The sequence below is a fragment of the Equus quagga genome, chromosome 3, assembly GCF_021613505.1.
Source record: "Equus quagga isolate Etosha38 chromosome 3, UCLA_HA_Equagga_1.0, whole genome shotgun sequence".
In the NCBI taxonomy this organism is placed as follows: Eukaryota; Metazoa; Chordata; class Mammalia; order Perissodactyla; family Equidae; genus Equus; species Equus quagga.
The window spans coordinates 96,254,926-96,280,291 of record NC_060269.1 but is presented as its reverse complement, the minus strand read 5'-3'; the positions used below and the strand labels follow the sequence as shown (position 1 = coordinate 96,280,291).

At 44.3% G+C, this 25,366-nt stretch overlaps 1 protein-coding gene across 3 annotated transcripts; it reads right to left on the bottom strand.

Moving 5' to 3' along the window:
• Nucleotides 1-658: 658 nt before the first annotated feature.
• NAAA (N-acylethanolamine acid amidase) lies at nucleotides 659-22,011 on the bottom strand. 3 transcript variants are annotated; one of them, XM_046657134.1, is made up of 11 exons: nucleotides 21,740-22,007; nucleotides 20,906-21,070; nucleotides 17,751-17,877; nucleotides 13,622-13,712; nucleotides 10,027-10,103; nucleotides 7,057-7,229; nucleotides 6,846-6,908; nucleotides 6,020-6,086; nucleotides 5,588-5,616; nucleotides 2,012-2,089; nucleotides 659-1,150 (listed from the first exon to the last, which is right to left on the bottom strand). In XM_046657134.1, exons 1-10 carry the CDS (start codon nucleotides 21,940-21,942, stop codon nucleotides 2,014-2,016), a joined length of 1,071 nt encoding a protein of 356 aa, XP_046513090.1. In that variant the 5' UTR covers nucleotides 21,943-22,007; the 3' UTR covers nucleotides 659-1,150; nucleotides 2,012-2,013. The 3 variants fall into 3 exon arrangements, with proteins under 3 accessions (XP_046513090.1, XP_046513089.1, XP_046513091.1); XM_046657133.1 differs by having other exon boundaries at nucleotides 659-1,343; nucleotides 21,740-22,006; XM_046657135.1 differs by lacking the exon at nucleotides 6,846-6,908 and having other exon boundaries at nucleotides 659-1,343; nucleotides 21,740-22,011.
• Between the last annotated feature and the right edge of the window lie 3,355 nt (nucleotides 22,012-25,366).

Here is a 25,366-nt window from a genome sequence, read left to right as displayed (position 1 = left end):
GAGGGTATTATGTTAAGCGAAATAAACCAGATAGAGAAAGACAATTTCTGTATGACTCCACTCATATGTGGCAGTTAAACATGTAGACAAAGAGAACAGATTAGTGGTTACCAGGGGAAAGAGGGGTAGGGGGTGGGCACAAAGGGTGAAGTGGTGCACCTACAACACAACTGACAAACAATAATGTACAACTAGAATTTCACAAGGTTGTAAACTATCATAATCTCAATAAAAAGTTAAGAAAAAAGAAGGGGGCACTGGATGACAGAAATTTAACTGTGTTGATCCAACACTGTCCAAGAAGAAACACGAATATTCCAGGCCCCTATGGAAGTGTGCAACATGGCATGGCATGAATGATCTGTACCCGGCTAACATTTCCCTCTAGACATTCCATTTTCCTTCCTTCTGCTGGCACACTGAACAAGAACATCCAGTCCACTCCATTGTGTATGCTTTTAACCTTTTCTGAGTTCATCCTCAAAGAAGTTTCTTTCCTGTACACGTGAAAAAAAATCAAATTCTACAAAGCAGCCGTGCACGCCTTTGAATGCTGACACTCAAAGAACTTAACATCTCTGAGAGCTGGTTCCTCAGGACAGCTGTTCAGAACCACGTGACTTCAAGCGTAAGAATGTAGGGAGAACACAAGACCAAATTTCTTGGAAAAAAATTTTTATTCTCCTTGCCAGCATCTCTTTCAACATCTTATGAAGTAATGATCAGTGACAATCAGAAATAATTTGGTTTCATATTGCTTTCAAAAACAGTATGAAAGTAGCTATTTAGAAAAAGGAGGGTCCATTAGTTTTTTTAAAAAACATTAGAAACATTATGAAAAATGAGAATCCCATCACACAGAAATACATGATCAAAGGTCAGACTAACAAACATTCAAACAGGCGCTATTCGAACTAGGTTTCTCCATTTCTTTCAGAAGCGTCTTTTTTCTCAGACTCTTCCAGAAGCACTTCATACTGAACCAAGAGGTCTGGCCAGCTCAGTTGATAAGCTGAGGTAGACAACAGAGCTATGCCTTATGGTGAGAAGCTGAGAATAAAGCCCAAGGATCTGGCCTGCCCTCTGAGACCAGTCATCTTGGAGTTGCTCACGCAGGACAGAGAAAGCTTCGAGAAGCTCACGGCACACCCTGAAGGGAAGCGAAGGCAAGACGCCTGTTACCCACGTTACCAAAACAAGCTGCAAAGCCATCCTCCAGCCCTGCTTCACAAGCTTGACAAGTTTCAGGAGGAAGGAGCCTGGATTGTTCATAAAACAATACGATCCTTTTACTTGATTTTTTAAAGTGCAGCTCTTCAAGAATTTCATATTTAAAAAATCATCTGTAAAGGGAAGAAAAAAAAATAAATGAACTTAATTCAAACACTGATGTTAAACATCCCCGTAGTAAGTGGGTGACCAAAATATCAGGTTTACGGACTCCAGAAGGTCCTTGCAAGAGAGAAAGGTGTCCTTTCAGGAGGCAGCTGCCCAGGAAGTCCGATTTTAGAGAGAGCAGAAAGGATTCCTGCTGTTTCCTCCTGTCTGCCCTTATCTACAGGCTCACTGATGCCTAAAATACACTCTCTAAGTGGCCTTTGCCTTCAGTATCTGTCTGCAAAGTAAATGCTGCAAAAGTGCTGGGCCTGCCTCACTATCATCTGAGGACACACAAGGCTTATTCGACATTCACCCCTCTGCCTAAGCAAAGAGATGACACTTCGCCCTGAGAGGGTTTGAATAAGAGGCAAATGGCACTGGGCACCAGAAGATTAGCTTTCATACGAACAATTCAAAATAAATACCTATTAGTGACATCAATCTGACACAAATGACAATCATATGCCAGATGCCTGTCAGAAAATTGTCTGTACGTATAAATGTTGAAGACGCTGCCATCTTCTATGAAATACCAGCACATACTCACCTCCCCGTTAGCTGCCCCACCCCCCAAAAAAAACTTTAGCAAAGCTTTCATAGCACAGGTGAATTCACTCTTCTGCTTACTGACCTTTAACCCAGGTTTCGGATCCTAGTCATGTACTTGTCTGGGCTGGCAGCACTCATTACCGTGGTATAAATCGTGTAGCTGAAAATAATGAGAGTTTTTATATACACATCATTTTCCCTAATACTCCAAAGAGGAAAAAAAAATACCAGGCCCTTCCCTAACACTGGAGACCTGGGACGAGAATACAAATAGAGGCACACGTATGTCAGAATATTTAAAATTTACAATTCAAGCGACCACACAAAGTGTTCTTTCCTCCTATTTTGACAACACTGTGGAAGGCCAGGTTCAAATTTAAAATTCTCAGACTCCTCAGAGTTCCACGCTGTGGCAGTGAGGCAGAGCCGGCCTTGGCCCTCACCCATGCTCCGCCCTACCCCACAAGTGGCACGTATGTGGTCACTTTGGCCTTTGCATCTAGGCTTCATGCATGACCCCCAGCAAACAGCCAGCCCTTGGCCTCCCATCAGGGACAGGATGTCCACAATGGCTGCACGCCGCTGTCAGGAGAACAGCCCCAGGGAAGTTGACCACACAGGCCCTGGAAATGGGCTTGGCGATGAGAATTCCAGGGTTCTGAGTAGTTGGGCCAGACTCAGGGGGCAAATGCCCCTGGCCCAGTGGATTCCTTATTTCAAGGGAGGGACAGAGCAAGGCCAGAGTGGAGCCTATAAAGCTCAGGGATCAAGAGAGGGGCCCACTTGTCCAGATCTAAGGATGAAAACTACAGTGGCATTTATTCAACATTCTGCCTAGCAAGAGACCTTAACAACTTAAGCACAAGTGCACACATATGCACACACACACAGTAGGGCCCCTGCCTTGCACTCCCTTCATCTACCTCTTGTCCTGGACATCAGCTGGGGTGCATGCTCCAAGCATCTGGAGCTGGGCTGTTCAGGAATAGGCAGAATTAGGGCCCTAGTGCCCCACAGCAGAATCATAAGCCCAGCTGAAGATAGCACTATGAGCACGTGCAGAGCTCGTCCAAGGGTAATGGAAGTTCCCTGAGCAGGATCCTGGTTGCTTATTTACTTTAGTCAGAATTCTATTCTCCACCACTGTTTTAATATTTTCTCTGCTTATAGCCACAGCAGAGGATGGAATTCCAATGCAGGGGAGTGTAGTTTTGTAGCACAGCACAAGGGGGCAGTACAGAGTTAACTGCGTCTGTTCAGACTGACTTCTATTAACCTGACACCTTGTGAACAGCCTTGGTTGACAGGAATCATTACATGTAAAGGGCCTGAGAGTTAAGGCTCTGTGTTAATTCTGGCTCAGTGGTTACTATCATTTAAATGCAGTTCCTCTTGGGTTTCAGTTATACAGTAGGGAAAAATGCTACTCAGTAAACTGTCTCTAATTTCTAACAATTCTATTTCAACAAAACATTTCAGATGCCATTTAAACATTCATAGCCTTTTACTCAGTAACCTTACTTCTGGGAATTTAGCCAAGGGAAATAACTCAAAAGAAGGAGGGGAAAGGTACAAATATGTTTATTTCAGAGTTTTAATAAAGTTTTTTTAAGATACAAAATTTTTTTTGGTGAGGAAGATTGGCCCTGAGCTACCATCTGTTATCAATTTTCCTTTTTTTTCCCCTCCCAAAGCCCCAGTACATAGTTGTATATCCTACTTTTAAGTCCTTCTAGTTCTATGTGGGATCCCGCCACAGCATGGCTTGATGAGGTGAGGTCTGCACCCAGGATCTGAACCGGCGAACCCCAGGCTGCCAAAGTGGAATGTGCGAACTTAACCACTCAGCTACAAGGTTAGCCCCATTTTAAAAGTTTTACCGAGAGAATGCTTAATTCTATTACACTCAGTTACCTATGAATCAGCTATTCAAAATTATAAGGGCTGTTCACAGCATGAAAAATGCTTTATTAAAATAAATATAACTATTTTATTATAATACTAATTTTTAAAAGATACAGTCTTCACTTACATAATTATTTTGAAAACTGCAAGGACACAAAAATAGGTTTTTAACCCTTATTTTTAAAATGAATATGAAAAGGTCAAAATTATGCCCTACTGGAGCGGGTACAGCCAGGGGTGCACTGGAGCGGCTCCCACAGGCTGCCGAGAGCCGATCGTTCAATATGCAGGAAGTTATGAGCTCATCGTAAACGTGAAAAAGGCCAGGTCGGACTATTTACATCACAGAAGTCAATAAATGCTACAAATCAGGGGAGTCTTTTGTTTTTTGCTCCCTCACCTCTGAAGAGGTAGTTTACTAGCATCCCATCAGGTCTCATTTGTTACCCGAACAGCTCCTCTGTTCCAGTGGTAAAATACTAATTTGTTTTTCTGTATTTGGCTGTTACAATATTGTTTATGGAATAAACTTTTTAACAATAATCTTTTTATCAGGCCATACTTAAAGAAAAAACTTTCAAAGAGATATTTTGAAGATATATTCCTATTACGGTGCAAAGTGAAAAGAATAAGGCCAGTTTTAAAAACGTCATCACACCTAAGCAATCTTAAAGCACCCAGACCCAAAAGTGATTGTGGAGCCAACCAGGAAAACCACTATTTTGTATTTGTGTAAAAGAGGATCATTGCAAAGAAAAAAATCAATTGGGTATTTGAAACTAAAAATCACTGTGTAGCTTTTATCCGTATTAGGCTATTTCCTGAAGTGTACCATTTTGACCTTCTTGCCTTGGGGAAAGCAGAAGTGGATGATGAGAAAGTAAGAAATGCTGGGCTTGGGAAGTTACTGAAGGAAAAGAGGAGACCGAACTCTGTACTGACTTGCAGACGCTTCCTCTCTTATTTTAGTAAATTAAGTCCTATCTCACTGAGCAAAGGGAGGCGTCTGCGCTCCTACTGAGCTGGTCCTGGGTGTGCAGGACGCAAGTGGGCAACCTCTTGAGGGGGACGATGACAATCTGGGCTCTTCTGCTTTGCTGTGATGGTCGCAGTGGACCTTTAGAGTTACCTGTACACGGTCGGGGGTGGCTGCCTCTCAGGTTTAACTAGGAGCTTCCTGTGGCAGTGGTGGCCACAGCCCAGGGCTTCACCCGGAAGAGCATGTGGGAAAAATCCCAGGCTGTAGACCCAAGAAGCCACTGCTCACAGGACGCTACTCTCAAGAGAACAGGCTAAAAGGGAAACATTAACTCAGATACTGAATTATCCGTGGAACGAGCGTGGGGGCAGCAGAAACTCCCTGGGAAGATAAAGGAAAGCCAAAGGCGTCTAGAGTTTAGTTCTAAAAGAGTGAAATTAGGGAGCTCGTAACCAGTGAAGGCAGGCCCCACCTAACAGACTGATTCAGGATGAACACGTCACTGCCTCCTCCTTCTGGATCACTCTGTCCTCCTGACCTTTGTTTTTCTTCGTGGCCTTCTCACCTGCCTTAGGATATGCTTGATTATCTGCGCTCCCCCCAACCAGCAGTAGAACACTGCCCCTGAGAGCAGAGACACTGTTTTGCCCTCTGCTGTATCCACAGCACCCAGAAAGCCTGCCCCGCCGGAGCCCTCAGATCCTGCTCAGCCAGCGTGCGTGAGCAAGGCCACCATTCCAGGTGACGTACGAATGTGTTTAACATGCCACTTACTTGTTATTAACTGGAAACACGGACAAAACCTGCACAGGAAACAAGCATATCATAAAGACTATTAAAAGGTAGAAGAAACACATGTCGAATATCTATAGGAAGAAAATAATCACAATACTTCCACGTGTCTCGGGGTGAGTTACAGACTTTTGAATCCTTTCTCCTTCTAAACAAAGAACATATACGACAACTGTGCCCTTTTTTTAATATGCAGAAAAACTTAGGTGAAGATAGATATGTTCACCTAGACAGAAACAAGTTCAGCAAATGTCATCTGGTTTTTCTTTCAAATATTTTCAACCAGGTAAAACTTACTCTTACATTTTTATCTACCACATTTGCTTAAAGTCAGAGGAGAAAATTTTTTTTAATCACTCCTAACAAAGACACCAAACATCTCGGGTAAAAGCTGGACATTATGACACAAGTTACCTGGAAGAGCGTCTCCAGACTGAGGTTTGCCTGGCCCGTAGCGTTAAGGGCTTTGATGGCAGGTGTTCTGCAAGGACAACGGTCAAGGTCACTTCAGGAAACCTCGCACTCCACCAGCTCTCACTTTGGGTGGCACAATGCAAGGTCTAGCCTCATAATCTCCTTTCCTCAAAACAGATTCTGGCCCCCAAGCACGTGTCCCGCCTAGTCCCAGACTGAATGGAATTCATTCAGCAACTGGGCCCACTGCCACGTCTGCTCCGGGAAGCTGGGCCAGTGAAAACGCCTTGCTGCAGAATTGAGCAGTCGCCACCAAACACGTACAGCAGTAAAGCCAAGAGGGAAAATAGAACCACCTGCGCTTTGGGGATGCACCAATTTATAATTACAGAATCTTCAAAATTAGAAGGGACAGTGAAAGCCCCCAACTGGTTTATTTACTTATTCAAGTATGGGAAATGTTTTCCTTCCAAAAAAGAATTCCATAGAAAACCACGAATCTTGTTCTCTCCTTTCCTTTTACAGATGGGTGAAGAGAGGCCCATCTGTCAGTGAGTCATTAGCAGAGCTGGTGGTGGAATCTAGGGCTCCTGACCCAGAGGCCAGGGCTAGCCTTGCCCTCCCAACATCCAACCAACTGCCAAAGAGGCTCCTCCAGTGCTCTCCTCCACACGACACTCTCCCATCCCAGCCAAGGCACTGGCGAGGGGGCCCAGGTACATCTGGGAGAGGATGCCCCTGTAGTCCTCTCCAGTTCCTGTAAAAGGAGGGGTACATTCGCCCGACCACAAGAAAACACTGCAAACCAGAAAGGGTAGAGGCCCACCTTCGGTCATCGCCCTTAGGCACTGGCTTCCAGTGGTCATAATTTGTCTCAACTCGGAACCACCTACAACAGAACACACCGCCTTGTCTTATCCAAGGTCATTGGGACATAGTTAAAGAAGAAATATATCGGAATAAAAAAATGCCTGTATTTTCACCAATTAAAAAATGATAATTGGTACAAAATAACCAGGGCCTTTAATCCTACTCACGCTCCATTTAAAGGATCTAGAGGCCAAATGTCCACCGGGCCACCTCTGTTCCTCGTGATGACCACTCCTTCCTGGGGGGATGTGCCACCAACAATGTAATAAACATCAGCAATAAGGGGAGTCTTGGCCAATTTGTAAACAGCTGCTTCAAAGTTTTCTGATTCACTCAGGGTCTGAACAAAGACAAACCTGCGTTAGCATCATTACACATAGCAGTTCTTCACACCAACTGATGGACAAATGGTCCAAAGCACATTCTCCTGATATATTAAGCCATGAATCTTGAACTGCTCTGACCTCATCCTCTTGTCATCAGGGCTCCTGAGATGGGAGAAACCTCAGTGGGGAGCCAACTGCAGCGGGATTTTTCTCACAAAAGGAAAGAACTATTGACAAGTTCTAGGCCTGGCTCACCAAACATGGGCTGCGTGCTCTCTAAGCAAGTCACCATCAAAAAGGACTCCCCATGTTTCTTCACTCATTTGCTCTTTCAACAGGTATTCCTTGAATACCTACTATGTGCTAGGCACTGTGCTGGCATGGAGACAGAAAAGGGAATATGACTGAGCTGGTCCTCGTTCTCCCCATATTTCCAAGGATGAGAGGAAAGTCAGTAGGCAAGGGTGACACAGTGTAATGAGTGTCAACACAGGAGAAGGACATGCTGTGGAAGTCATGGCAGGGGACCCATCCTCACCCAGGGCGCTGAGGAGGCATCTCGAGGAGGAATCACAGGAGCTAAGGCCAAAGAGACAAGTTAGACTAGTGAGAGTGGTGGTTTTGGGGTTGGGAGTGGGGGTAGGGATGAGTTCCAGCTGGATGGAATAGTTTGGCAAAGGCTTGGAGATGAAAGAGAGCGTGCTACATTAGAGCAGTGAGCTTAACTGGTGTTCAGATACCCTGGGGCTCACGAAGACTTCCAGAGGTCTGTGGCACGGACGGTTAAGGGGATCACTTTCCAAATCTTCAGCTTCCATAGGTGCTCCTCCCTCAAGCTGATCTGCTCGAGACCATCCTGGGGTACAGGGCCTGCCCTTCCCAATCACTCTTCCACCACTTTTTGAAAGAAGTACATTTTCTGCTCACTCATCCTGAATACCGCCAAGACACAGTGTCAAGGGTGGGGGCGGGCATAGGGTCAAACAAAAGAAAAATTCAAAATATCAGTGTCTGCAGAGGTGCTGTCATTCAGCACCATAAACCATCAACCGACAGCAGGGCCTGTGGCCTCTTCCCTGCCTTATACATACTGCTGTCAGGGTGACGTATTTAGACTTGAGTTGATTTGTTCTAAACTCAGTAAAATTATAAAGTGAGGCAATAGGAGCTATGAAATACTTTTTTGATTATATTGCCTATACCATCCCCAACTACTATCAAAGAATCTATTGCCTCAAACAGAATTCTACGAGAACGAAGCAAAAGAACATCAGTAAGAAATACTGCAGGCAGTGGCGGCTTACTTCCCTCAGGCAGCAAAGTCAGGGTGAGGCAGGTACCTTACTGTCTATCTCAGGAAGTGAGGAGATGGGCAGTGACTGTTAACGGGAAAGAGTTCCTTCTTAGAGGAACGAAAATGTTCTAAAATTGCTTGTAGTCATGGTTGCACAACTCTGAATAAACTAAAAACCAGTGAGTTGTATACTTTAAATAGATAAATTGTACAGCATGTAAACCGCATGGCATTATACCTCAATTAAAGATCCTTCTACTTATGACCCAGCAATTCCACTCTTAAGTACTTACCCAACTGATATGTTTACAAGAAGACTCGTACAAGAATTTCTATACCAGCCTTATTCATGATAGCCCCCCAAACTAGAAATCAACAGGAAAATAAATTACGGCATATTGATAATATTGACTATTCTTCAATAACAACAAGGAAAGAGCTGGTGATACAAACAAGGGTGAATTTGAACATTGTGCTGAGCTATTGCAGAAAACTCTAGGTTATGATGAAGAGTCTCTCTGTGACTAAACTGTAGCCAGTTCCTCTGAGCCCTCTTTTTGATTAGACCTTAACCTTGGCCTATAAAGACTTGAACAAATGATAACATAGTTTCTAACACCTCAAGGCCACATCCCTAAAATGACCCTAGCCCCTCTTAGAATACCTGCCAGAGGAAACTCAAAGCTGTCAAAAGACTTTACTGTTTGTTCCAGGCAACACCTGGAGATAGGGCCCCTGGCCCCAGTCCCTGCAGGAGAGTAGGAGGCTAACTTCGATAAGAGCCAGTGAGCAATCCCAGATAGGGTTCACAAGGACAGCCCCTCCTTTTTGTAATTTTTCACTTTTCTGACTCTACTGAGGCCCTGCTCACCCCCTCCCATTCCCTCATTCTTCCTTTAAAACACCCAGTCACCTCTGTACAAATCAGAGTTCAGTTCAGTTCATGTTGGACACGTTTCCCTATGGCAACAGTCTACTACTGATTAAAATCTGTCCTAACCACTTTCTTTATTTTTCTTGAGGTATAATTGCCACATAACATTACATTAGTTTTAGCTGTACAATGTAATGATTCGATATTTGTATATATTGCAAAACGACCCACCCCAAATCTAGTTTACATCCATCACCACAAATAGTTACCCAAAAAAATTTTTCTTGTGGTGAGAACTTTTAAGATCTATTCTCTTAGCAACTTTAAATATGCAATACAGGATTATTAACTATAGCCCCCATGCTGTACATTACATTCCCATGACTTATTTATTTTATAACTGGAAATTTATAATTTTTTATAATTATAATTTATAACTCTCACTTTAGTGTCCAGCCTTATTTTATCTTTAATACGTATTATCACAAAGGTTGATGTGCATTTTGCAAACCTTTAGATGCCTATTCTTTTAAGGAGCTTCTTACATTAAAGACAACATTGTTGAGTGACACAGAGCATCCCCACACGAACACAGTGTAGAAGATGAGGTCGGGGGAGGTGGCTGCACAGTGAACATACTCACAGTGCGGATGACCCAGCTGATCGGAGAGTGTCTCTGAAAGAGGGCAGCGATCATGTTCTCCCACCACGAGCCTTTAGCTGCCGAGTCGAGGAAGGAACAATAAGTACATACACAAATTGCAGCCCAAGTGCCACTTTGAAAAATTCCTTAAATCTCGTTTCTTCCCACAGTACAAGCTGATGGGAGAGAAAGGTTGCTGGATGAGGAGTGATTTTACTAGCATCCAGTTTTCAAGATTAAGCCCAAATTTCACGGCAACCATAAAAACATGTAAAAATATATATTTGAAAGCAGAACCTTTTGTGCCTGGAAACAACTAGAATTATGTTAAAGGAAATCATTCCTGATTAATTACCCCAGGCAAAATAAAATTACGTAGCTGTCAAGAGAAGTGGCCCAATCAGTATTAGGAAGACTGTAGAGAACTCATATCTTTCAGAACTTTGTTTGATTTGGGCTTACATTTTTCGAAAAATGCAAATTTACAGGGCTGTCCCTGTTGCCTAGTAGTTGAGTTCACCGTGCTCTACTTTGGCGGCTTGGGTTCATGGGTTCGGATCCTGGGTGCCGACCTACACCACTCGTCAGCTAGGCTAGGCGGCGACCCACATACAAAACAGAGGAAGACTGGCACAGATGTTAGCTCAGGGCTAATCTCCCTCAACCAAAAAAAAAAAAATAAAGAGGAAGATTGGCAACAGACATTAGTTCATGGCAAATCTTCCTCACCAAGAAAAACAAACAAATAAACAAATTTATAATTAGTCTCCAAAATTACTTTTTAATGTCTTTAAAAATCTCTGTAGGGGATTTCCAAAGAAAAAATTTCATTCAAGAAATAAGCAATGAGCATCTAACTATGTGACATATCCTGATCTCATCCAGACCTTTGGAAATTAACAGGGAACAAAAGAAACTAGTGTACCATTAACTAAAGAAAATTTTGATAACTCTAATAAAGAAAATAAAACAGAACAATGTAATCGTGAATGACGAGGGAGGACTCCTTTCAAGAGGAGCGTAAGAACAGCCTGTCTGGGTTGTGGACATTTAGCTAAGATGGGTAGCACATTCCAGACAGGAGGCTGGAATGTGTCAGGGCCCAAAGGCAGGAACAAGCTTGGCAGATGTCAGGAAAAGAAAGGAGGTGAGGTGAGGTGCAGGCAGAGTGAGGGAGAAGGACAGAGGCATAAAATGTGGGGTGCAGGAGGTGACGGGATAGAGTTTGAGGTCAGAGTCAGGACTTTGGATTTGGTATAAGTGCAATGGAAAGTCATGGTAGGTTTTAAACAGGGGAACAGCCTGCTAGTGCCAGCTGCTGGGTAGAGAAAGAATCAGAGGAGGATGAGAACAGTGGCAGGGAGACCAGAGGGACAGCTGCTGCAGCAGTGGAGGCGCGAAGGCAGCTAGCCCAGCCGTAGAGGTAGAGAGAATGGACAGGTGGAGTCTAGCTGTGGTGGAAGAGCTGACAAAACTTAGGGACTGAGGGGTCAAAGAATTCTCCTGGTAGCAACTGGTTGAAGAGAAGTGCCATTTCCTGAGACATGGAAAACCCGGAGAGAAACAGATTTGGGTGGAGGCAGAGTGAGGGCAAGAAAAGGGGAAAGAAAAAAGCAAGAGATCTACTTAAGCAGATCAAGTTTGAGAGACCCAACAGACATCAAAGCGGAGATGCTGAGAAGGTGGTCGGGTACTCCAATTCGGAGGGAGGTCAGGCCTGGAAATGTGACAATAACAACAAATGCTTCTCTGGCCCTCGCTCTGTGCCAGGTAGTGCCCTGAGTACTTGACATACATGAACTCATTTCATCCTCACAGCAGCCACTATCATCCCTGCTTTCCAGATGAGGAAACTGAAGCACAGAGAGGATAAGCACCTTGGTCATGGTCACCTAGCTAGCAAGTGATAGCACCAAGATATAAACCCAGGTAGGCTGGGTCTGAGATCTTAACCACCAGGTGGTCTGCTGAGCCTCCCACACTTGGTGCCATTTGTTAGTCCTCCTCAGATCCCCTTCCTTTCCCAGGGCAGTTAGAGGCACTGTTGGCACTCTTCATTATGTCCAGAAACTTAACTAAATATCTTAATTACCTATACTAACCAAGACATGTTACCTTATTGTTCAGGTGTTTGAACTCAATCATAGCAGACAAGTTTTCATTAAAATAAGGTTTTAAAAGTTTTTAAAAAGTGGTTTGACAATATTTAATTAAATTTTTATGTTACAGAATAACTTGGTTATTTTTAAACTGCTCATACCTTCTACAAACAGTTAGCTAAATAATTTGAGTCACAAGATAATGGAAACAAAGCCCATCTTTTTAATAAATATACATGTGTTTACAGACATTCTGTGTAAAATATTAGTAACTGGCATGCCATGGTTTGGGTACCACTGGTTGAGAACCAATCTCACTCACAGCTGACATTTGAGAAAATGTTGCAAATATACATTAGGGTGAAGACCTGACTACCACGAACATTGATATATACCCAATCAGCATCTTGCTGGGAAAGCCTTATGCAAACAGGTAAGAATAAACCTAACCAAAGGAAATAACAACAACATGAAGTCGACCAGGGGACCATCAGATGACCAACACTAAACTTTAAGAGTTTCCTCGTGTATGTCTTTCTCCTCATCCAGCCGCATTTTCCTGAAGACAGAGACAAGAGTTAGCTTATCTCTGGGCTCCCCACGTACTGTGGTACGGAACGACATACCCTGAGATGGAGGGAATGGCCGTAGGTTGTACAACAAACACAGCAACTGGGCCACGACCCCAGAGATCAGTTGGAGAACCACTTCTCCCAACTACTAGCTGTTATTTCATCTCATAGCCTTATTTTCTTCCTCTGCATGATGAATAGGGTTAATAACATCAGCCCTGGCTATCTAACAGGACTGTTGTGAGGGTCCAAAGAAAAAACTTAAGAGAAAGTGCACTGTAAAGTGCTTTACAGATGTTGCCTGTATAATGCCGTCATACAACCTCAAGATTACTGCAATAGATTCCTCAGTCTTCTGCTTCCATCCAATCCCAACACAGTCCAAGCTCTACAGAGCAGCCAAAGTGACAGTTAAAACATCTAAATCACATCTGTTCATTCCCTGACCTAAAATTCTCCTAAGGCTTCCATTATGCTTACAATCCAACTCCTCATCCTGGCCCTTACCATGGCCTCAGCCTTCCTCTCTACCTTTACTGTTACTCCCCCCTTACTCCATGCTGTAGCCACATTACCATCTTTTATTTCTGGAATCCACCAAGAATGGTCTTCCTCCAGCTTCTGCAGACCTGGCTCCTGGATGGTGTGAGTCCAGCCTTCCCTGACCCTCTACCTGTAGTAACCGGCCCACTTCCTCCTTCATGATCACATCTTCCTGTTTTCCTTTCTAGGTAGCATGCAGCACTACCTGAAATCAGCTTCTTTCCTTCATGTGCACTGCCCGTCTCCCCCCAGGATGGAAGTCCCTGCCAGGTAGTGTAGAAGGTGTTCCTCTACCATGCTATATTGGGTGAGTGAAAGAAGCACTCAAGTAAAACTGAACAGGAATATGGCTAAAAACACTCGGGAGTTTGTTGTGATTACCTCGTTCGTCACCAGAAATGGTAAACTTGTGCGGACTCTGACCAGTCCATAATCCTACGTAGCCAATAAAAGTGGTTCCTGTGAACGCAATCTGAAATCAAGAGATAAAGTATCATTTTAACATTCCAACCAAACACACATTAAAATCACCTGCTTTGTCCCACAATTTCATGGATTTTGTTTCTTATAGGCTCATAATATGAATAAATAGAATAAAAACTCTGAAATGGCCTTCTAGAAGGCTTAACCTTGGGGCCCATGGACAGAATTCAGTGGATCTGTCACCCTGAATGGGAAAAAAGGTCCATCTTTATTTTCACTAACCTCTAACTGCAACTTCGCTCCTTCTATAAGGAATGTAGGCAACAAATCGTGCAGTCGTGGCTGTGCCTACAACTCTGTCACCAGCAGAAATCATTATGTATTTTCACAGACATCATGGTGGTGGCAGATAACTTGAAATGTCATTCATACTTATCACTACTCTGGAATCACGGTAGTTATTAGACGCGCTGCTAAACATTACTATTTAATGTGTTAAGAAAAAGTATAACATTGAAATGGCTGTATTTCAACATAACTGGTTTTCTTTATAATCCTTCTCACTTTACTTTATGTATTTATCAAATATTATTCTGAGAAGGGATCAACAGGCCTCACTCAGGGGTCCATACACCTTAAAGAAGCCCCATCCTAGAAGTCGCAAATGGGCTCCGATTTAAAAACTTGTGTTGACTTTTTATAAGAGATAAATATCATGCATCTTATAAGTTTTGTGAAGTAAATGGGAACAAGTGAGATTGTTTATCAGTGACAGTCATATTTAAATTTTAATGCTTAAAAAATGATTTTGCATACACCTTTCATTTAATCCTCACGATGTTCCCATGAGTTATAAGAATTGCTCCCACTTTAAAGTAATGAGTGCTAATGATTGCAAGACACCATTATATGGCCCTGAGGAGAAAAATCAAACTCTAGCAGTTATTTCGGATGCTAGACTTCTTTTTTTGAGGAAGATTAGCCCTGAGCTAACATCTGCTGCCAATCCTCCTCTTTTTGCTGAGGAAGACTGGCCCTGAGCTAACGTCCGTGCCCATCTTCCTCTACTTTATACGTGGGACGCCTACCACAGCATGGCTTGCCAAGTGGTGCCATGTCCGCACCAGGGATTGGGGCCTGCGAAGCCCAGGCCGCCAAAGTGGAATGTGCGCACTTAACTGCTGAGCCACCAGGCCAGCCCCTAGACTTCATTTTTAAAAGAGGTACTTAGAACAGTACCTGGCTCATGCTGTTCAATAAAGGTTAACTAAGATTTTTATATTTGAGAAATGAACAGGCCTAAGTTAATATTTTTTGTTAGAAAACTGAATCTTAAGTCAGTAATCTTTCTTATTTAATCATTTATTTCTACCTCATCTGGGTGTAAATTACAAAGTGGCTAAATTACAAGGGAAAAATGCAGTGGCTTTATTTTTATAAATGACCTTTTCCCCTAGACTCACCGAGGGCCTTCCATGAATTCTCCCATTTCCATTCACGGCAGTAAGACGGCAGTAAGTCCACCTTGCTACTAAAGCCCTTACAAAATGTAAGCCCTCACTTTATTTGCTTGATACACTGATCCTGGTGTTAGCGTCACTCTTGAAGGACTGAGCAAATTAAAGTTATGAAAATTAAAATCACATTGTAGTTTCCAAGATATTTTATAATACATAATTATAAATAATTATAAGATGTAATTTGTAAGATATTGTATCGTGCAGCTCTGAAAAACTGACTCTATTTCTAGATGTCTGTGCTTTCCAATTGTCTCTGGCAGGTCAGTTAACATACACCCTTAGCTGTGGCAAGAGACTCTAATTTACAGTCTAAGGCCAAGTTTTGGGGAAGAAAGCTAACAGCAGGCTGAGGCCGGGGTTCGGTCCCACCTCTGCCACATCTCCCTCATCTGATTTGGGGCAAGTCAGTCTCTGTGAGGCCTGGCCCCCTCATCTGGAAAATAAGGATGAAAATGTTGACTCGTGCCTGCCTCACAGGGCTGCTGGGAGGATCAAATGAGGTCCTGTATGTGAAAATACTTTTAAAATTATGAACACCCAACAAGGATAAGAGAGCAATTGTGTGGATAATCTGTTCTTAATTTAGCAAAACAATTTCTTAGCCAGGAGCCTCAGCATAAAGACAATACCCAAGTGTAAACTGCTAAGTTCGGCATAATAACCGGAGCACTGAGAGAAAAGCCACACCAATAGACCACTTCTCACGGGAGCTCCAGGAGAAAGAGACACAACTGAAGCAGCAACTGTTACTTAGGCTGAGTTCTGGAGAGAACAGTTGAAATTATTTATTTATTTATTTATTTTTCCTTTCTCTCTTTTTTTTTTGAGGAAAATCACTCCTGAGCTAACTGCTGCCAATCCTCCTCTTTTTGCTGAGGAAGACTGGCCCTGAGCTAACATCCGTGCCCATCTTCCTCTACTTTTTATATGTGGGATGCCTACCACAGCATGGCTTTTTGCCAAGCGGTGCCATGTCCTCACCTGGGATCCGAACTGGCGAACCCTGGGCCACCGAAGGGAACATGCGCATTTAACCGCTGCGCCACTGGGCCAGCCCCAGAAATAATTTATTTTTATTGCATTTAATCCTTTGTCTACTTATAAGAATTTTGCTCACTGTAGAATCATAGAGAAAAGCTAAAGTAGTAAATGCAAATAATTATTGTCCTATCATTTGGTAATAACCATGTACATTTTAGCAGATTTCCTTTCAGAATTTATTTTGCATGTATATTCTGTCATTGTCACCACTTAAAACCATTTTTGGAGGCTGGCCTCGTGGCCGACTGGTTAAGTTCGCGCGCTCCACTTTGGCAGCCCAGGGTTTTGCCGGTTCGGATCCTGGGCGTGGAGATGGCACCGCTCATCAGGTCATGCTGAGACAGTGTCCCATGTGCCACAGCTAGAAGGACCCACAACTAAAAATATACAACTATGTACTGGGAGGATTTTGGGAGAAAAAAGCAGAAAGAAAAAAAAGAAGACTGACAACAGTTGTTAGCTCAGGTCCCAAACTTTAAAAACAAAACAAAACAAAACCATTTTGAAGTAAATCTTCAGCTATAAATCAAATTGTTAATAGTGGTGAAGTAAAGGTATGAAATTGGGAAAGGAGAAACTTTAACTTTAAATTTCGCTGCTCTTTTGAATTTTTTATGAGAAATTTTTGTTTGTAAAAGCAGATGACCAAATGACTATTTAGTAAATGAGTTTTCAGTATTTGGGAGTCAACCCCTAAACGCAAAGAGCACATGAAATGAGGTCCTCGTCCTTAAACAATGTCCTACCAAGCCAAAATCTGGCTTTTGTGTGCTCTATTCTGTTTCATTGCAATAACATGCTGTGTGTACTCAGTGAACATAGATTAAGGCTATCTCGCTAGACGTTTACACAGAAACATGACAAAAGCACATATTAGATTATACTTCTAAAGGGACTGTGTTGAAAATAAAGTGATCCAGGTATAATTTTTTAAGGATGATACATAAGAGAGTAGTGAGTGAAGGGCCATTTCTTATTTGGCCACTATTTTCCAAGCATCTACCACATGCTTTCCACAGATTACTTCACTGAACCTTTATAACTGTCTCCATAAAGTAATTATTAACCTCTCTGAGCTGTCGTCTACAAAATGGGTTTAAGTAATCTCTCATGTTCTTAAAGGAAGGAAGTGACAGAAGCAGGATTCAAACTCAGGACTGTCAGACCCCAAAGTTGGGTGTTCCTAGCCGTGACACTATGCCGCCCCTCCCTATTCCAGAAGCAGCCAGGACATGGGAAAGCAGAGGGAAGAGCTGACTCAGCAGAGCAGTGGACAAATGATCATCCCCGATGGAGATTTCCCTAAGGAAAACTGATTGACCTCTTTAAGGAAAAGTTCAGTAATAATTGACCCTTCTTTCTCTAAGCTTAATTGATGTAACGGTCTCGTGGTTTTGTTTTCCAGGAGTTTGATTTTTTTGTATCTTAAACCAATAACACACTTAAGGAGCAAGCCATCCAAATGATTGCTAATTTGGGTTAGCAAGTCGCTCTGATTTCTGAATCTTATAGTCTACGGACAATACCTGCCCATTCTTTAAGAACTGCACATCCACGGTCAACTTGCGTAAGAAAGTTCCAAAAGTATAATCCAGATTCCGGCCATGGTAAATGTGGCCTCTGGAGTCTTGAGCCACAATACTGGTGCAGAATCTGAGAAAAGGGAGAAGTCCAACATGAACGAATGAGAAAAATAAGAAAAAGGAAAATGAGTGTTTTGTTTTTAAAATAAGTCCTTAAAGTAAAACAGTTTTTCTTCCTTATAATAGACACACACACCACATAATCCTTGTACGAGAATAGGGACTCACAATTCAAGATGAAAAGCACTACTGGACACAACTCACCAGTGTTGGTTCCGTGTTACTTGACCCTTGCCCTCAGCACACGTGGCATTGAAAACATACTGAACGAGGATTTCATCCTAATCTAAATCTGAAAGTGACCCATTCTGGGGCTCACCCTGACCTCTGAACTTTGCTCTGCTTGGCAGAGTGTCATCTATTTAACACACCATTCAAAGCCAGCTCAAGCTCACCTCTCCACTGAATTTCTCAGAGCAAGCGCAATGGCACTAAACCATTGCATCCCACAAAGGTTTTATTTCGTCTCCTTGGGAAAATGGTCACCTTTTTAGGGGCTTGGCACTTTTCCTGTTCCCCTTAGAGCTCCCTACACAGAGCTAATAAGAAAAAAGGATACTTTAAGAACTCCCAGCCAGAGAGAAGTATTTTGAGGAAAAGAAGAAAAGGTTTGTTAAGATATTTAAATGTCCATTTTCTCTGGGGATATGTAATGTTATGTGGAACATTATTTACATACAGCATGTCCACTTCTGGGGGGTGGGAGTGGGGGGAGACATCTCTATCCACACAAACCCAAATGAGAGGAAATACCTTGATGGATTGACAGTCATTTCTTTCTTTTCTTTTTTTTTTTTTTTTTGAGGAAGATTAGCCCTGAGCTAACTACTGCCAATCCTCCTCTTTTTGCTGAGGAAGACTGGCCCTGAGCTAACATCCGTGCCCATCTTCCTCTACTTGATATGTGGGATGCCTACCATAGCATGGCGTGCCAAGGGGTGCCGTGTCCACACCCGGGATCCGAACCAGCAAACCCTGGGCCACCAAGAAGCGGAACCTACGAACTTAACTGCTGCGTCACCAGGCCGGCCCCTGACAGTCATTTCTGAGTAACAGGATTGTGGTTAATTTCCTTCATACTTTTCTGTATTAACTAATGTTCTATAATGATTACATATTATTTCTAAAATTAGGAGAAAACAAATGTTACTTAATTTTTTTGTTTAAAAAAGGAAGCTTGGTCAAGTTTTAATTTTTTCCAAGGTTTCTGATCTTAACTTCAAAGAGTTCATGTCCAGGAAGGGACTGATAAAACACTGGAATTGGCTAAAGCAAAGTTTGTAGAATCTCTCTCAAAGATGATTTTTCAAAATGAGCTTCCATGTCATGCCCAAACGTTGTAGCGTGAGGTGGCCCACAAGCACAGGGCCTCGCAGGGCAGTGGGGACACGTGCTTCTAGTACCACCTCTGACCACTCACCATCCAACTGACTTTCAGCAATTTGTCCCTCTTGAGGCTTAGTTTCCACATCACAGCAGGTAATACCGTCTCCAGTGCCTGGCACCCAGGGGGCTCAAGAAAGGGTAGCTAGTCTGACTCTGATTCAAAAAGGCTTACATCAGAAATGAAAACAGAACGTTTCCTTTGTTAATGCTGGTGGAGTCTGATGGTGCTTTCTGTTGTCATGAAATTCAGTATATACCTTAATATCAAATCCAAAAGTTAGAGTGTTTTTACTGGAACTTTTGCTTTATCTGCTTGAATACAGTGACTCCAACAAAAGAAGGTGAAAGTAAAAAGTGATAATTTTTTCATTGAGAAAGCCACATGATAGACTAGGAAAAAGATGGGGGTAGGAGATGAGGAATGGCAAAATTAACTTAGTTCAATTGAAAAGCACTTTAACAAGCTCGTGTTTTAAAATATTTCCCTAAAGAGGAAGGCAGTCACAGTGCTTTTTTTTTCTTTCTTCTTTTTTAAGATTGGCACCTGAGCTAACAACTGTTGCCAATCTTGCGTTTTGTTTTTTTTTTACTTGTTTCTGCTTTTTCTCCCCAAATCCCCCCAGTACATAGTTGTATATTTTAGTTGTGGGTCCTTCTAGTTGTGGCATGTGAGACACCGGCTCAGCATGGCCTGACGAGCAGTGCCATGTCCGAGCCCAGGATCCGAACCCTCCAAACTCTGGGCCGCCGAAGCGGAGCACAGGAACTTAACCACTGGGCCACGAGGCTGGCCCCCACATTACTCCTTAACCTACTCTGCCAAGGTGTTCCGGGAAGATGCCAGGGGGCAGTAAGGTTTCCTTATCCCAAGCATATATATATATTTTTTAAATCACCTTTTGGCTGCCAGAAGCTATAAGTATCTACAAGATGTTACTGGATGAAGTTGGTCTGGTGGCAAAACAAGTCCTGAAGGCAGAAACCAAGTCAAACCTCACTTAATTCCAGGATCTGTTACTGAGCCATTAAAGACTTACGGCTTCCCTTGCACTTTGCCTGGGATCAACCACACACTCCCTATTACTTTCCGTGTGCCATTTTATCCTGCCCACTCTGGGTACCAAATCTTGGCCGGCCTTGTTAGCCAGAACAGTGTTCCCTGAGACCCCAGCCCTGGAGGGAACAGACTCGGAAAGAGGAGTCAGGCTCACTAGCCGTAGGAAACGTGGAGGACAAAATACAGGGGACAAATAAGTCCTGGGACGACCCCTTGCGTTATAAGGCTGGAAGGTCACTGGGTTAACTTAGAGGGTCCATACTCCAGCGGGGTTTGTTCCAAAAACTTCCTGGAAAAGTACATGTTGAGCAGAGTTTCGAAAGTGGGATGCTGGCTGGATAGGTAGAGGGAGAAAAAGGGGCTTCAGGCAGAGGAGAAGTTCAGTACTGAGGTCAAAGAAGTTGCTTTCTTTCTCGAAGCCCATGATCTGCTGCTCAGATTCACCCAGAGAAGCAAAGAGGAAGCGCTGGCGGTTTCTGGGCAGCCCAGTCACCACCCTGTTTTTACCAAACTGAAAACATGTCTCCTCCCACTCAGGTGTGGCAGGAGTTCCCAGGAAGTCCCACGTTAATCCGCGCCAGCGTGGGGCACTCACGCGGAGCACTCGTAGGCCAAGTTGATGAGGAGGCCGTCGGCCAGGCTGATGTTGAGGACGTCGCACATGCCGCGGATCTCGTCGGTGAAGGGCTGCGGCAGGAAGCTCTCCAGCACTCCGACCGCCTTTTGAAGCAACGTATGGACCCACTTGGGGACCCCATCCCTAGAAACGAAGAACCACGAGGGTGTCTGATCTGCTCAGAGGTCGGAGGGGTGCGAGTGTGTGTTTGTCGGGGGATGGGAGGGCGGCGGGAGGGGTTGGTACCTAAGGCTCTCATCCTTAAGGAGTGAATGCTAGGTGCCTCCCTTCCCCAGAGAGCAGACAGTCCAGGCCCCGGGTCACCCAATCTTCAGCGTCCAGGAGGGGAAAAGAAAACTCCGACACAGGGAGCGAGCATGGTCCCCAAAGGGGCGGTCTTGGAAGGCCAGTGAGGCTTGCAAAGAAGACGTGGGCTGCGTCCCCTACTAGACAGCCGAGCAGCCAAGGGCAACAACTCGCGCGCCACCCTGACCCGGAGTGGCTCGAGGACGGGCGGGCCACTGGTGACACCGAACTTGAAAGCCAACCCAGCCGCGCCGGCTCATCGCTAACCCGCACGCTGCCCAGCGCAGCCGCAATTCTGGTTCTGGTCCCCGCCGCCCCTGCACACTCCAGAGGCCAGGGGTGAGGGGGAGGGGATGGAGGGCAAGGCTGTCGCAGAGGGAGGGGACAGCTAAGGAGTCTCGGTTTGGAGCACATTGGGCAGCGCGCGTCTGGGGTTTTCCGCACTCCGCCCCCGGCCGCCGGTGATGTCCCCGAGATCCCGAGCCGCGCCCCGGCGCCCGCGCTCACCCGAGGATGTGCGCCATCGCAGCGCGCAAGAAGTCCGGGTCGAAGTGCCGCAGCACCGGCAGCCAGCGCAGCTCGGGGGCCGCGTCCAGGCTCACGTTGAAGAGCGGCGGAGCTGGGGGCGAGGCGGCGGCCGCCACCCCGGCCCCGGCCAGCAGCAGCAGCAGCGCCAGCGCGGGGCGCGCGCCCGGGTCCACGGCTCGCATAGCTCGGGCTCAGGTGGCCGGAGTTACGGCCGCTGCTGCCACAGCCGGCGCCCGGGGAAGCGCCGAAGCAGAAGGAGGAGGAGGAGCCAGGGCGGTGCTAGGAGGGCTGGAGGCGGAGCCCGCGCGCGGCCTGGCCCACCAGGTTATTTGGTGCCCCCATCCCTCCCGCCCGGGCTCTCCTCCCGCGGGGGCGCTAACGCTGCCAGCCGCCGGCTCCTCACCCCGCCTCCCCACCCCATCCCAGCCACGTGGACCGACAGTGTCAACCGCGGCCTGGAGCGAGATGAAGTAAATGATTTTCAGTAGCGAAGAGGTTGCAGGAGAGTCCTACCGTGGTAGGAAAGGATCCCCCACCCCCACCCCGCCGCCTCACTTGCTCATATTTAAATTATTTAAAGGTTTATCTGGATTTTATAAAGGAAGAGAGAGCTTTTTCAGTTCAACACTTACACCTCTTTTAGTTTAAAAAAAAACTAAAAAGTTAGCTAACGTTTATGTGCCAAGTATTTTTGCCGACTCTATCTCATTTAACCATCAAACGGGGATGAGTTAGTTCTGCCCGTTTTCGTGATGAGGAATATGAGGCTTGGAGAGGTAAAGTAATTTGCCCGAGGCCACACCTGGGGAGCCTCTGCGCTGGCCTCCCAGCCAGGCTCTCAGAATCCAAACTCCACCTTCGTAATCACTCCCCTGCCTCCTCCTTGAGTTCCCAGGATCTGAAAACTTGCAACGTAAAGCTTGTAAGTCTTAGGAAAATCACCTGACTTAGCAAGGCTGGGACGTTCTTAATGGTTAGCATGTCGTCTGTGGGTAAAACAGAATAAATGTGTACAGGAAACTGAGAAAGGTCATTTCCTTCAGGGTTTTTTCCTGTCAAATAGAATACACGATCACTACCTCTGATGTTTCCCATTTATGACCTGCCTGTCACGGGGCTAAAGTTTTAAGTCTCTGTTCTTGCTTCATCTTGATCTTTCCATTAAATCTAAGTCAAGACCGAGTCTTAATTCGCTCGTTTGCAAAACCAGAGTAACTGAGTTGCCTGCTTAAGCCGTAGGTGCATTGAGAGAATCACCCAGGGAGCAGACAGATCAGTGAGTTCAAAGAGGTGCGCTTGCATTAAAAAAGAAAAAAAGTGACTTCCAGTCTGTTCAAGGCTGATATTAAAAAGATAAAAATTAAAAATAGGAGCTGGCCTCTGACGTAGGGCTACGTTCCGTGCACTCGGCTTCGCGCCCGGGTTGGGATCCCTGGCTCAGACCTACACCGCTCGTCAGCTATGCTATGGCGGTGTTCCTCTCACAAAATAGAGGAAGATTGGCACAGATGTTAGCTCAGGGCTAATCTTCCTAAAAAAAAAAAAATACAGGACTTTTTAAAACCATTATAAAATGTATTGAATGAACATATCTACAACGTGGTAAAATGGGCACTATTCGCAATTAAGCTGAGCTAAATATAATTTTAAATAATCTATTCATGTACTAGTAAAACGTTATACATATGCTATAGAACAGTTTAAAACAGAGATTAAAAGGGAGATCTGAAATTACAAAACTTCGAGCCCCCCTTTCTGCTGCTTCTATGCCATGCACATTTCAGAGATGCCATATGTTGATTTCATGGCTTGTCTATGGATCAGAACCTACAGCTTAAAAAATGCTTCTGTGGGGAATGCAAGAAGCTAGATGATTGTATCAGAAACATGGGATACAATGTTTTTTTATGGCTGGTATCTCATTTTGTTCAGTTTAAAGGCAGTGTGATAGTTTTTAAATATAGCCACATACTCCTTCAGTACGACTTCCTTCCAAAGCGGAGCCTAATTCCCCTCCTCTTGACTGTGGGCTGTACTTAGTGACTTGCTTCTAATGAATAGAATATTGCCCAAAAGATGGTGTCTGACTTCCAAGACTAGGTCACAAGGACGTGGTGGCCTCCTGCTTGCACTCTCTCTTGGATTGCTTATTCTGCAGGAAACCAGCTGTCATGTGCCGAGGACACCAAAGAAGCCCTGTGAAAAGGTCCCTATCTTGAGGAACTGAGACCTCCCACCAAGAACCAGAGAGGAACTGAGGCTTCTTGCTAATAGACAATATGGATGAGCCATCTTGAAAGTCGATCCTCCAGCCGCAGCTAGGCCACCCCAATTCCTTACCCACAGAAACTGTGAAAGAATGTTCACTGCTTTAAGCCACTAAATTTTGTGGTGATTTGTTAAGCAGCAATACATAACTAATACAGATTTGGGTAACACGAGTGGAGTGCTACCATGACAAATACCTAAAAATGTGGGTGTGGCTTTGGAAGCTGGAAGGACTCAGCAGGGTGTAAGTGAAAGCCTAAAGTTCTTTGAACACACTATTAGAAGTCTGACAGCCTTTAAGGGACTGCCAATAGTAGCTTCAAGGGAGATGAGAAAAATGCTATTGGAAACTGGAGGAAAGTGGTTCTTTGTTATGTAGTGGCAGAACATTTAACAACACTGTCACCTCCAGTAATATGGAAGGTAGAAAATGTTCCCAAGGAACTGGATAATCTAGTTAGATTTCCAGGACACGTTGAAGTTGCCACCCAGCTTCTTCTTGCTGCTTACAGTAAAATGTGAGAGGAGAGAGAAGCTACAGGGAAGACTTAAAAAGGATCTAGCAAAGTGCTACAGCCACTTTGGAACACAGTTTGGCAGTTTCTTACAAAAATAACATACTCTTACCCTATGATCCAGCAATCACTGTCCTTGGTACTTACCCAAAGGAGCTGAAAACTTATGTCCACACAAAAATCTGCCCATGAATGTTTATAGCAGCTTTATTCATAATTGCCAAAACTTGGAAGCAACCAAGATGTCCTTTAGTAGGCGCATGGATAAACTGAGGTACATCCAGGCAATGGACTATTATTTAGCACTGAAAATAAATGAACTATCAAACCATGAAAAGACACAGAGGAAACTTAAATGCATATTACTAACTGAAAGAAGACAATCTGAAAAGGCTACACACTGTTATGATTCCAACTCTGTGATATGCTGGAAAAGGCAAAACTCTAGTAAAAAGATCAATGGTTGCCAGGGGTTAGGGAGAAGAAAGGGATGAATAGGCACAGCAAGAGGGACTTTTAGGGCAGTGACAATGCCCTGTGAGATACTACAATGGTGGATACGTGTCATTATACATTTGTCCAAACCCACTGAATGTACAACACCAAGAATGAACCCTAATGTAAACTATGGACTTGTGGTGATGATGATGTGTCAATGTAGGTTCATCAGTTGTAACAAATGAACCACTTTGGTGGAGGATGTTGATAATGGGGGAGGCTATGGGTGGGGGGGAGGGGCAGTGGTATATGAGAACCCTCTGTACATCGTGCTCAATTTTGCTGTGATCCTAAAACTGCTCTAAAAATAGTCTATTTATGGGGC